This window comes from Coturnix japonica, chromosome 1 (genome assembly GCF_054131305.1).
Source record: "Coturnix japonica strain WE chromosome 1, WE-NBRP24, whole genome shotgun sequence".
Lineage (NCBI taxonomy): Eukaryota > Metazoa > Chordata > Aves > Galliformes > Phasianidae > Coturnix > Coturnix japonica.
The window spans coordinates 79,283,286-79,296,259 of NC_140663.1; the positions used below are offsets into that span (position 1 = coordinate 79,283,286).

Genomic DNA, 12,974 nt, shown 5'->3' on the forward strand with positions numbered 1-12,974 from the left:
CAGTTTCCATTTGTATAGGCTGAGGTAATGTAGATTTGTTATTTTGCCAACCAAGTGCTTAGAACCAGAATCTGATATGAGGCCGATCACACAAGCACTCCAATTTATAACTCTCAAATCTATAAGAAATTCTTCACTAACAGTTCTTTTTCTCAAGTCTTCAGGATCAAATCCCAATTTTTCTGAGCCATATCCCCTTCTCTTACAAAGGTTCTGCCTTGAACTGAGAACATATTATATGTTACTTAAGAACATGTTAATTAACCAGTATGTAACCACTAATCAATACATAACTTTTTCAGGACTTAACATTTCACATATTCCCAGTAATATTTTTTAATGTTTGCTAGATGTCAAAAGAGGAGACACAGAGCTCACCTACTCATGAACATTGTCTTGCAATTTAGTTTGCACTGCATTATTTTTGTAAGGGTCAAGACAGCTAGAAAAGCCACAATAAAGCATTTCCTTACATGGAAATACACATTACTTGGTATTACAATATTGTGCAAGAAAAAGACCAACTGTTTTAAGTTGGCACTGCACAACAAACATTTCGGAATTAACTATATTCAAAACAAATTGCAATTTGAAGTATAACACCAAAGACGTTTTCCTGTATTTCTACTGAGTCACGCAAATAAGTCTAAACGTTATTTGGAAGCTTACACTGAAAAGCCAGACATGATAAACTGCATAGTTTAATAGATCTCAGCAGATACTTTCATCTGTGTATGAAAAACAGGAAACCACAAAGAGCTAAAGAGAGATACCACATCAGATGCCATTTAAGAAAGAACGCACATTGAATTTTGATTATGGTAAAGACAGGATAAAGTGTTGCACTAAGTTCAGAGAACAAAATTGGAAAACCTAAGTGCTTTTGTGGTGCTAAAGTCATCTTCATTCAAATGCCTAAAATGAATCTAGATCCTGTAGTCATAGCTCTGAAATATCTTCTGAATTTTTCATCAAACCATCTGAATGGCTACAACATTAGGATCATACTGATGCAAAGTCAGAAAAGTTAATTAACCCTTAAGTTAAAAAATACTAACCTAAAAAGAAAGAATTTAGACATACTATATCTTAAGAACTACTTTTTCTTGCCTTGCCTGAGACAATTTAATGAAAACATGTTCAATAAATTTGATTAGCAAGTTGGATCTTTCATCATCCATTCATTAACACTCTGCATCCTACCCTCCAAACCCCACCAGTGATGGGGAAAACACACAGAAGTCTTCAGGAGCATGTTTTTAGAGTTTTGTTTGCTAGTACTTTGGCTAAGATAGAAACCAGATGTTGGGAAATGAGTGATTAGCTAACGAAATAACATCTAAAGTTATCCTGTGGGATTTCTCCAAGAAAAAGCCTCTAAAATGTGGCCCCAATTTGAAATACAACTAATACCAGCAGAACTGTTTTCTGCTGAACTTTGTGCAATAGGTCTTACCTTCTACTTTCTTAAATAATAGGTGAGAATTGTTTGTTGGAACACATTTTTTCCTATTTCTCAGGAGCTACTTTTGTACAGCTTTCATTTCTAAACACTCTGAAATGGCATCAGCCGGAGATCATTTCTCTCTCAACATCTCTCTCCAGGTAATACGTATGAACTGTTATGCTCTTCTGAGGACTTAGAGAGCACATCCCTCTCTAAAGCTGTTAATGAATTATCACAAGGTCAAGAATGCAGAAATTTCCACTTCTCCCAAAGAAGTGAAACCAGGAGACCTTTTAAGCACACTGGAAAAACAAACAAACTCCGACAGAGAACTACGAAATGTTCAGTCAAATGCTTCCCATAGTGATGAAGAGGATGTAGACGTTGTGGCTTTCTTGAATGAACATTTTTTTTGTGCTTAGATTTATTTTAATTGTTTAAGGAGGCTATAGGGTGCCAGAGGCAGCAGGAGAGGGAAGACAACAAGGCCAATCAAATCAAAGATTGGCACTGGGGATTGCCCTAGTTAATGCTAAGGATGTTATTTCTTATAGGGAGGGAAAAAATAAAAATAAAAAGGACTTTATAAGAAGAAAAATATGTAAAGAGAAACTGCCTGCAGCATTCAGCTCCTGAGTCATATAAGGTATCTGCAACAGACCTTTACATGATCCTTGTCCTTATAATATTTGTTGCATCGTGTCATAATGATACCCTGCACAATGCTGGCACAATTCCTTTCCTGCTATTAGGTTGACCTGTGGACACTTGCCTAGGAAGAGAAAAGTCAGCCAGCTCAACTACAGCTCTTCTGAAAGATCTGATACAACTGCCTTGTCACATTAGTTTCCTACAGATTTATGTTCAGTAAGTGCACTCAGTATTAAGGGTATTTGGTTCTAATTACATAGGCTACTTCTTGCAGTAGAATGAGCATGACTAGAGCTGAGTGGTTGTATTTCACTGAATGTTTGATGCCCAAAGTTAAGAGCTCTACTACACACTCTGAACACATACATCCAGAGTTTTGGTAACAGTCTCTGATTTTAGTTTGAGGAAAAAGAAATGGGTCACTAATTTAAAAAAAGGAAAAAAAAAAAAAGTGATTCCTCCACTATAATTGGCATTGCTGCAACCTCAGCTTGAATATTATTTACAGTTCTGGGCTCCGTAACATCAAAAGGATGCCAAGATCCTTGAAAGCATCCAGAGGAGTGCAACAAAGCTTGTACTAGGGCTGGAAGGCGTGTCCTATGAGGAGAAGCTGATGGCACTCCAGTTGCCCGGTCTGAAGAATGGGAGGCTTAGAGGGGATCTCACTGCTCTCTGCAGGGCCCTGAGAAGGAGATGCAGAGGGAGGTGCTGCGCTCTGCTCATGTGAACCAATGGCAAGAGGAAACAGCACAGGGATCCACCAGAGGAGGGTCAGGTGGGCACTGCAAAACATTTCTTTATCATGAGAGCTGTCAGTCTCTGGAACAGACTTCCTAGAGATGCCCCATGCCTGATAGTGCTGAAACATGGGAATTGATAATTGCCAGACTTTTAGAAAATGGTTAAGTAGTTCCCCTGTACTGCTTTTCTTTTTACCCTCATCACCAGGAGCAAGTCCACACTAATTAAAAAAAAAAAAAAAAAAAAAAAAAGAAGAAGAAGAAATTAGAAAAACAAAAGGTTTTGACTGCTTTTTTGTTGTTTGTTTGTTTTTCCCCTGAGAGGCCTTCCTGAGTTCATCTAACCACTCTTCAATCAACAAACCTATTTGCATTCTGGCATTTACTTTGGGTTTGTCTTTTTATTTAAGATTCTTGTCCAAAAAAAAAAGTAATAATATGTACGTGTGTGTGAGTAGATGGGATTTTCTTAAGCCCCTTGATATTTGCCACATTACTAAAAAGCACAAGACATGAAAATAAACGTTAAAAGGAAGTAAATATTTTCTGAGAATGTTCAAAGTACAGCTTTTCAGTAGAACTGCTGAAATACAGCTATTCTCAAACATCAAGTGACACTGATTCCATCTGAACTAGGACGGACCTCAAGTCTGTCTAAGAAAGTAAACATATACCTGTGTAACTTACACTTAATAGCGAACATTTCTGTCTCCAAGAAACTCTCTGAAATGTTGCCAGAATGCACAATATGAAAAGAGCAGTACTGTGTTCAGAGAAAACTCAAAAATGTTCAAGTAAACACTGACCCAAGTAGAAACATTTTTTGCACGTCTGCAGTGAGAAATGTGGATTTTAGTTTATCATCACAGAGCACAGCACTTTCTTAAGACTGTTGCTTCAGTTTTAAGTGAGAGGCCACATATTTTCGTTGCTTCTGAGCAGCAGAGCAAACAACTGAGATGCTTGAGAAGTTCAGTCCTAAGGGAAAAGATGAATTCTGCCATATCATGCCAGTACATTCATTAGAAAATGACATCACATGGAACAAATATAGATGATTCTAGTGTGAGAGAAGAGAAAGTAAAAGTGAGAAAATAAACCTTCAGAAATGAGAAATATATACCACCTAAAATATCCAAAGCCATGTAACTGGACATTGATGGTGAGACAATGAATTCAAACTTCCTTAAGAGACACAGGAAGCTTGCATTTCCTGAAGAGTCCCTGAAGAGATAAGCATATCTGTATATTTCCAACTCTGATCTCAAATCACAATCCAAAGCACGTCCACAATTTGCAAGTTCTTTTAACCTTAAAAAACTGCTGCCTGACTGTTCACCAAGAAAGTTCTCCTGTCTCACAATCACGTGCATCTACTGCTAAAACTTTCTTTCTCTGTCCTCTGCATATCCAATTTAACTTTACTCTCAGCCACCCAGAATAACTATGAAGACCACGTCTTTTTCTGTTTACTTGATCAAGGCTGCTACAAAAGTAGCATCTCCTATTCTGTTGGCCATGACCTCAGAAGTCAATACTTCTGTTACAGCTGTAGAGGTTGAACCTTCCCACCAATATTCCATTGCACACTGTTGCTGTGAGACAGATGGCAGCAGAGGAGCAGTCTGACAGAACGGCATTTGACACAGAAGTGTGGATGAAGCCTTTTTTCCCCCCATGTGGCAAAAATGGCACCCATTGCTTAATGTTTACGGAGACCAAATACCGTGTGTGAAAACAGTGAGGTGGTGGGTTATTGTGTCAGCAGTGGCAAGAGTGATGTGAAAGACAAGCCATGTTCTAGATGCTCATGCACAGGTATGATATCACTAAATGAAGACCATTTTGATACTCTCCTCTGTGCAAATTAGCCAATGGTGGTGACTATGCTGAAAAATAGTGTTTTGTAGCAAATTGAATTTGCTTTATCAAATCATGTATTGTGCTCTTTGTACCTGTCGTGATTTCCACAGAAATAAATAGAAGGTTCAAAGCGATCTATGTATCTTTCACCTTTCTGTTGACTATCTCTTCCTCTGTAACACTCTCTTGTTCAAATCTGGTGACACCACATTTAAACAAAAAAAAGAATTAGGAAGCTTTATATCTCCCTAGTTCCTAAGGAATGATACCTTCTACCTCAGTCTCAGGCTAAGGTTACCAAAAACTGCATTTTGCATGCTGCTGATAAGCCAGGGAAACAATCGCCCTCTAAAAGCCCTGTTCTCTTTTTATCTTCTTCCCTTTAATTTTCTGTTGCCAAACCATGTTTACAGTTACAAACACCACAGGCTTCCACATCACTGCCTCTTCCTCTTTCATCTGTTTGTATCTTTTGCTTTCTCCTTCCACTTCAGTTCATACTCAGATTAGCTTGTCTCTGGGTCAGAATCACCACTTCGATCAATATCTTACAGTGTTCACGCAATAAGATGGCTCTTGAGCACTATGAGCAGCATAAGCAAGAGAATAAGTAATAATTTAAGGGGATCAACAAGGTGTTACAACCAAGTTTACCTAAGATCTCACTTTTTGACAGTCAAACCTTTTGAAGTTAAGTCTTGCCCTGTGATCTGTGCCTATTTTACTGCTGCTTCTCCAAATCCAAGCAACAGAGGTTATGTGCCTGTGATGTCCTGAGCCAAACAGCACTAACTGCAACAGAATCAAAACTACTCAAAATTCTGAAGTATCAACCTGAAATACCCTGCTTACCTGCTACCGAGAGATCAATAGACAATTTTTCCTCTGAATTACAGTAAGGGAAAAAAGTTTGAGGACTCAGATGGGAAAAAGAAAAAAACAAGAGACTATCAGATTGTTAAAACAGTAATGTGTTTTGACTGTAGCAGTGAAATAATTTCCATTTCCTCACAGACAAAGAGGTGGGGGGTATCAATTTATCTAACAATAAGAAAAATACTTTCTTTTTTTCTTAAATATTTCACAGTGAAGAGTAAAACATTAAAAGATAGAACACATGGCACAATTGTGAAAAAATGAAAATTTAAGAACACTAACATTTTGATGCTGATTCATTCTGCAACATGAAGGCAGCCGCAAATCATGAACTTCAATAGTTACAAAGCAGTTGCATCACTTCACCACAGCTTACAAACTCAGGGACTGGAAAGCTGTGTTAGGTCATCTCGCCCACTCTCATTTTCAGTTCAGGATTGCTCCCAGTGGTATTTTGCGCATTTTTACTCAGAACAGAAAATAAGTAAAAGCTGTAAGACGCTATTAAAATGAGTGAGGAACCAGGGGAAATTAACATCGAGCACTATGCAGTGATAAAATGCAGATAATGAAGAAGCGATCAGATTATGTTTTATATCCATATTTACAACCCACTGGGGGTTACTAAAGTATCTATAAACAAATGTAACTGCTGATTACATGCCTTACAATTTCACAGTTCCACTTAGCATTACTGCCTAGCTGTATACTAAACTCTAATTTGAGTCAGAACAACTGCAATGGTAAACCCTGGACAGAGCGACCTCTGAGCGACTCCACTAAAACCATTTGTTCCAATAATTGCGTTTCAGTAACCAGTGCAAAATTAGAAGTCACAGTTTCTCACTTTTACCACTGTCTTGCTTTTGTCCTCGTCAAACACCTTCCTGACATGGTATTTAATCTTGACCTTGTCCTTGGCATAAACTCTATCAATTTATTCCTTACCTCATTTTCACACAGCCCCTGTGTTTTGTTTTGTTTTTTCAGAAGTCTGCCTTCCTCCTCACAGCCAGTGAATAAATAAATCAACAGCCATGCTCTTGGCCACTGTAGACATTATTCAGCCCTTGTAAAATTCTCACTTATTGCTGGTTTTTGTTTTCATAATATAAATCCAAAGCTCTCTCTATTCCTTCATCTTTATGACAGCTTTTCTCAGTCAACTTCCTTGACAAAGTCTAGATGCCAGAACTCTCCTGGACCTTCTATTTGGACACTGCTGACATCACTCGCCCTCCGATCTGGGTATATACTCAAATGTACCCTTGCAAAGAATTCTTCCATTTCTTCCTTCATTGAACTGCTGAAGTCCATTGTCATCCTTCATCCAAATTATCGAAGTCTCAATATTCCACCCTGATTTATCAGTCAGACCCTTCCCTGTAAATACATAAAACCTGCATTCTTCTTATCATTATTTCCAGAGTTCTCAGCACCCTATTCCATTGGAACCATTTAATTTCTTTGCTGAGATCTACATCTGTTTTCTCCACAGAACATTTGAAGAGCAGCTATGTAGATTGCTCTGGAAGTAATGACTCCTGTTTAAGCTCATAGAAGCTACAACAGATACAAAGAGCACTAAGAAAACTACTTGAGAGAAAACTCTCCGCAGCAACACAGTATTTTTCAAGAAAATCACCACAACTAGCTATGCATTTTTGCCAGGGGTAAATAAAAACCTGCGTGCCATTCTTGTTAAAATCTGCACCAGAAGAAGTAACCCACTCTTTCACAGCTGCTATGACAGCACCGCTGTTAATGAAGCATTGCCTACACAGTCCATCTCTCACCTGCCCAAACAGATCAAAGTCACAAGGCATCAAATACAGGCTATACAGCGGGCATGGTAGAACAGCTCAACCTAGAATGGCAATGTGCTCCATGGTCTTCAGACTAGTCCAGGGACCGGTATTATCATGGTGCAGGAGAAAGGTTGCCTTTTTATCTTGTCTGACTGTAAGTTTGAGCCTTCAGTTTGGTCAGCATCATGACATGGCAGTCAGAGCTAATGGTTAGTCCAGGTAGTAGAAAATCCAAAAGGATCACCCATTTCCTATCCCAAAAGACAGTGTATATCAATTTACCCAATGAGGGCTGTGTTTTGAACTTTTACTTAATAAGGAATTCACATGTTGTTTCTACACAGACTGCCATTTTGACTCCAGCTTATTTCCAGGAATTAAATCCAGGAAACTGTCACCTTCAGCCTTGTATTGGTTCAATATATCCTGACAAACTTGCATACGGTGTTATTTCTATTCTTGTGTGAGCTTTTATGAGAGTCATTGTAAGAGGCCGTGCTTTTTACACTATTGCCTCAAAAGTTTGCTGAAATGGACAAGTTCAGGCAAGTCCTGACCAAGGTTCCAGAAATCCCTTTGTAAGGACAAGCCCTGGGCAGGGGATAAGAAATCCTTTGTCTGAGGGACAAGTCCAGGGGCAACGAGAGAGAGAGATGAGATGCAGATTAATGGCCCTAAAGAGGTCTTTTTGTGTGGGTCTATCTCAAGGAAGATGGGCATCTCTGAGGAATTCATGACTCTGACCCGAGCCTTCCAGAAATGTCTCAAAGGCTGGAAAGAAGGATAAGAAGGGCACGGACAAATCCCAAATTTAGGTTTTCTGACACCAGATGCCTCACTACGGAAACAAGGAGGTTTTCTGTCATCAGATGCCTCGCTACGTGAACGCCTGCATGCTGAAGAAGATGCCTGCATGCTGAAGAACCTTTTGGGTATCTGACCTCAGATTCCTCCACCGTCGTCCTACTGCTGCCTACTGTCTCTTCTGGGATTGCTGCTCGAGACTCTGCTTCTTGAGACCTCGCTACTCTGACTGCCTGTTCTGCACTGCATTGATCTGCTGCTTGCAGCCTGCCATTCTGCTGCTGCTCTCCCCTACGCTTACTTTGTCCCAGACCAACGTAACAATGTGCTACAGGACGCTGCTGCATCCAGGAGGTGACTATCTCCACTTTAACATAATTCTTGCCTCTTTTCCTGCTTTTTCTATAGCCCACTTTCCCGTCCCCATCACCCTGTTTTTGATATTCGCCGCTCTCCCTTCCCCATCCCCTCTGCTGTCTATTATTTCTAATAAACTGGTCGGATCAACATTTGAATGCTTTTCTTCTTAATCACACGCCGGGCATAACATATCAAAAGAATCTTGCCTCAGTCCTAAATTGGAGTGAGACAGTCATCTAGCACAAACTTTGCAACACTCCAACATTGCCACCACTGCTTCCAATGCACTGATTCAGCTCCACACAGTTTCCTAGTTGTAACTCACCAATTAGTGTGGATGAGCTGTTCAAGACGCTCTTCATTTTGTGGTATGCATGGCTGTCCAGAATACAGCTTGTCTTTCACACTGCTGTCATCACTGCTGAAAAACATCACCCACTGCCTCACCGTGCTCACATACACTGTTTGGTCAGCGTTCAGCAAGCATCTTTTCTGCATGGAGGATTTCAACTGATACACTTTCGCCTCATGCACACTTCCATATAAGACTGCTATCTTACACAGCAACAAAATGTATGGAGAATATTAGTGGTAAGGTTCGGTCTCTACTGCCATACTACCAACATCCACTTCTGATGTCATAGGTCAACAAAATAAATTAGGAGGCATTACTTACAGAGCAGTCCACATTTATACACATATATATTTAAGCAATGTAGGCTTTCTATATTTAGCCTAGTTATTTATTCTACTAACAGGTTCAAAATAAAGTGAACCCACACCTGACTTGCTTTAAACACTGAAGTAATGGTTGTATCCTATATTACTGATCAATAATAGGCTGCTTATGCTACTTATTCTACAGCAGCACAGCTTTGCAGCAAGTATTCAGACAGATAAATGTAACAAAGCTACAAAACAAAGTTCCCCACTTATTCAGGAAGAGTGGTGAAAGAAACCAGATACAGAAAAAAAAGAAATTAACCATAAATTGGGCTCTTTGAAATTATATCGTTTGAACTTTATTCCTTAGCAAATTTAAATATGCTGCTTTTTCTTCTGCTACAGTTTAAGCCAAGGTATAGTGAAACTTACTTTTAATTTACACTCTATTGTTGAGCAGTTACTTACTGACCTCAAAATAAGAGCTTTGAAAACAAGCGAGGTGTCCAAGCTAGTCCTGGAGAACAGAAATATGTCCAGGGAATACGTGATATAATTCCTCTAGCATGTCTTCATTTGCAGCATTTACCTTATAAGACTTGGAGGTTTAACAAGGCCCATGGGGCATCCCCCTTGGAGGTGAGGTTAAAAACAGATTTTATCTTTTGTTTGCAACAACCTAAATCTTTACATAGGCTTTGCTTTTAGGGAAGCGATACTAAATTATTTGCAAACCAATTTGTCATAACAGGCCCACTGTAAAAGATGTTGCTCAAAGGCACACCTGCCATATATTTCTAAATGGATTAGAAGTCAATTAATGCTTAAAAAGCTTCAGGCATTTTGTCTAATGAAGAGATTAAGTGTAATGCCAGGAAAAAAAAAAAGAAAAAAAAAAAACAACCTTCTCATCTGTCTGAGATACATGCTGTTACATGCTTTACAGTTACTTAAGCACACAAGTGAGAAAATGGCAAGGCTCCCATGCACATATCAACTCCTCATTGTTTAGAAGACAGGCAAATAAAGTGAGTTTGAAACTGAAGCACTAGGAAAGATAGAAGTAAAAAACATATATACAGGGTTACATATGCAATTAACTGATATCTCCAAAGTGTCACATATGCAATTAACTGATATCTCCAAAGTGTCAGGATTCCAGAACATTTTTGGTCCATGGATGCTTTAACAGACAAAAACTATGAAGGTACACACACAAAGTGTGAGGGTACAACATATGGGGAAAGAAAGAAGTTGAGTACTGAGAGTTCATATTTAAAGTTGTCTGTATTAAGAAATTTGGATAATAAAAAGTAAGAGCCCTGTGATCTTGTAAAGGATTAGAAAGAAGAACTTCAGGGGATGAGTCAAGGAAGAAAAAGAGTTGAGAACAGACAGGAAGGCAAGGGCAGAGCTCAGCTATTCAGATGGACTGACGGAGTTTAAAAATTATTCTTATCAGCCTTGTTCTGATAAAAATTTATTCATATGTTACTGCATCCAGCTGTCTTACAACTCATGCACCTGTCTATTGTGTCAGTTCCCAAGGAAAACTGAAGGATCATAACCGTGAGGTGAAACACTTGAATTTCACATTAGAAGTACAAGTTAGCCAAAAAAATGCAAAGAGGAACATAACAGTGAATAGAAAAGATGAAGAAGCTGATTATGATCAGATAACTGACAGCCATAAACAGCAGCTTGCAGAAGGCACATAAATCCCAGTGAAAGAAATGTAACTTGCAACCAAGACAGCAGGATAAGGTCATTCAAGGATAGAGTCCAACACAAAAAGAGGACCAGAAGGGGAAGGCTAAGACTTGCTAAGAGGAGAAAAAAGAAAACAGAGACATCAAACACAGATGACCATGGTTAAGTCATCTTTCATAACTACTATTTTTTTCTTTTGACTGACACTTTTAAAAAGTCTAAGCAATAGAGGCTTTATTTAATCTTTCTTAGGCATTTTAAAGATATTCTATTAAATTGACATAAGCAAGACAAAACATGGCCAAATTCCTTTCCTTCAACAATAAAAACAACAACAAAAAAGACTGATTTAATGACTTGATCATATTCAGACTACCTACACAAGAAAGAAATTTGTTAGAAGACTGAAGTCACCACACCACACTGAAATGAAACCTAAAAGCTGGAAGCTAACAGCAGCTGCATTTAGATTAGCAAAAAAAAAAAAAGGAAATGAAACTGTTGGAAGTTCACACAGTCAAATTACTTCACAAATGTGCCAACCCACAAGATATCACACTTGACCATAAAGCAGCTCCACTGCACTATAAAGCATTTCTCTACATGAGAAAGAGATCAAGCTGTGAATCTTGTATTCACCTACATCTTAAATTCTCACTTATCTACAAGTATCACTCAGCATTCATTTTATGACACGCTCTTAGAACACTAAATTTCTCCAAAAACTTCTTTTGATAAAACCTTCCACCATATCTCCAGTTACTGAACCCTTTCCTGTGATAGTACGTGGGTAAAAGAAAACATTAGTCATCAGCAACTGTAGGTAGTACAAAGAAAATAGTAAGGAATAAAACTAATTATTTCATTTACTTAATACTAAATATTGCTCTAGTTAGAAAGTTAAAGATGGGATATGAAAATGTATTGTCCATGAGGTCAATATTAGGCTCACAGTTCAGACTTAGCAAATGTAAAATATATATAATACAAAGTATCACGACTCCCCACATTTCTCACAAAAACAGTTTCTCTTCACCCTAGAATGAAGCCAATAATCTTTGCATAAATTAATCCAATTTATGACCAATTGTAAGTGCCCTTGGAAAAACTGCCCACACATTTTTATTAACCTTTTGAGTGAATTACAGCATTGCAACAAAGCTGCTAATAATAAATTAAGCGATTTCACCTAATTTAAAGAGCTGGAGGAGAAAATACTTTGATCCATTATTTGAGTTTGTGAAAATACCATTCCTTAGCATTAAAAACAGTTAATAATCATGCAAAGCGTTAGTACTTACTTGTCTCCAAAGAACTTTCTCCAGAAATCTGCAGCATCTGCTTTGGTGATACGGAAGTTATCACCCTGGAATTGGCCATTCGGAAAAATAGCTTTGATTTCTGCTAGCATGTGGCTGAAGATGAGGGACAGCTTAGTTAAGTTTCTCCTGTGGATACAATAGAAAAAAGAAAGAAAAAAATGATTTTTAAACTTGAATAGATCATTCAGAATTGCATCTATCTTGTATATTTGTGTAATAATCACCACCTGACAAAACAGAAATATGGTACTTCCTACTCAAAGCACATCAAACAAGTACAAAGTAGTAGTATGTGTTTCCATGCACTTCTGAGTACATACTTATCATCGGTCTCCCTGAATATGAAATCAAAACCAAAAGAAAAACCCCATAAAATTTATTTTTGTATGTGACATCAAAACTATTTTAGATCAGGTTTCCAAAAATAGAAGTATGGTACAGGACTAGGTTTACTCTTCTTTCCTATGACAACTGTATTCTTTTTATTCTACCCAGCTCTTTCATACTGGAGCCACTTCCTATTTTTCTCTTACATGCCTCCTCTTCAGTTAAAAGTTTGCTTTCAATTTACGCTGTCACATTAGGTACAAAATCAAACTTCTTTTTTTGGCTACCAGTCCGATTCCATAAGATGTCCAGACTTTATGTCAGTTCAGCAAAAAAAAACATGTAGGCTTTTGCACAGAAAACTCATTTAGTATAGTGAAAATAACACTGCTTCCCTAAA

The 12,974-nt window shown here is 38.2% G+C and overlaps 1 protein-coding gene across 5 annotated transcripts in view; it reads right to left on the reverse strand.

The window, feature by feature from the left end:
• Positions 1–12,974, reverse strand: part of CBLB (Cbl proto-oncogene B) — a 116,691-nt gene that overhangs the window by 47,729 nt on the left and 55,988 nt on the right. For all 5 annotated transcript variants that reach the window (XM_085546118.1, XM_015877632.3, XM_085546131.1 and 2 more), the window contains exon 4: positions 12,227–12,373. In XM_085546118.1, the coding sequence (XP_085402244.1) occupies positions 12,227–12,373 (147 nt within the window). The remainder of the gene's footprint in view (positions 1–12,226; positions 12,374–12,974) is intronic.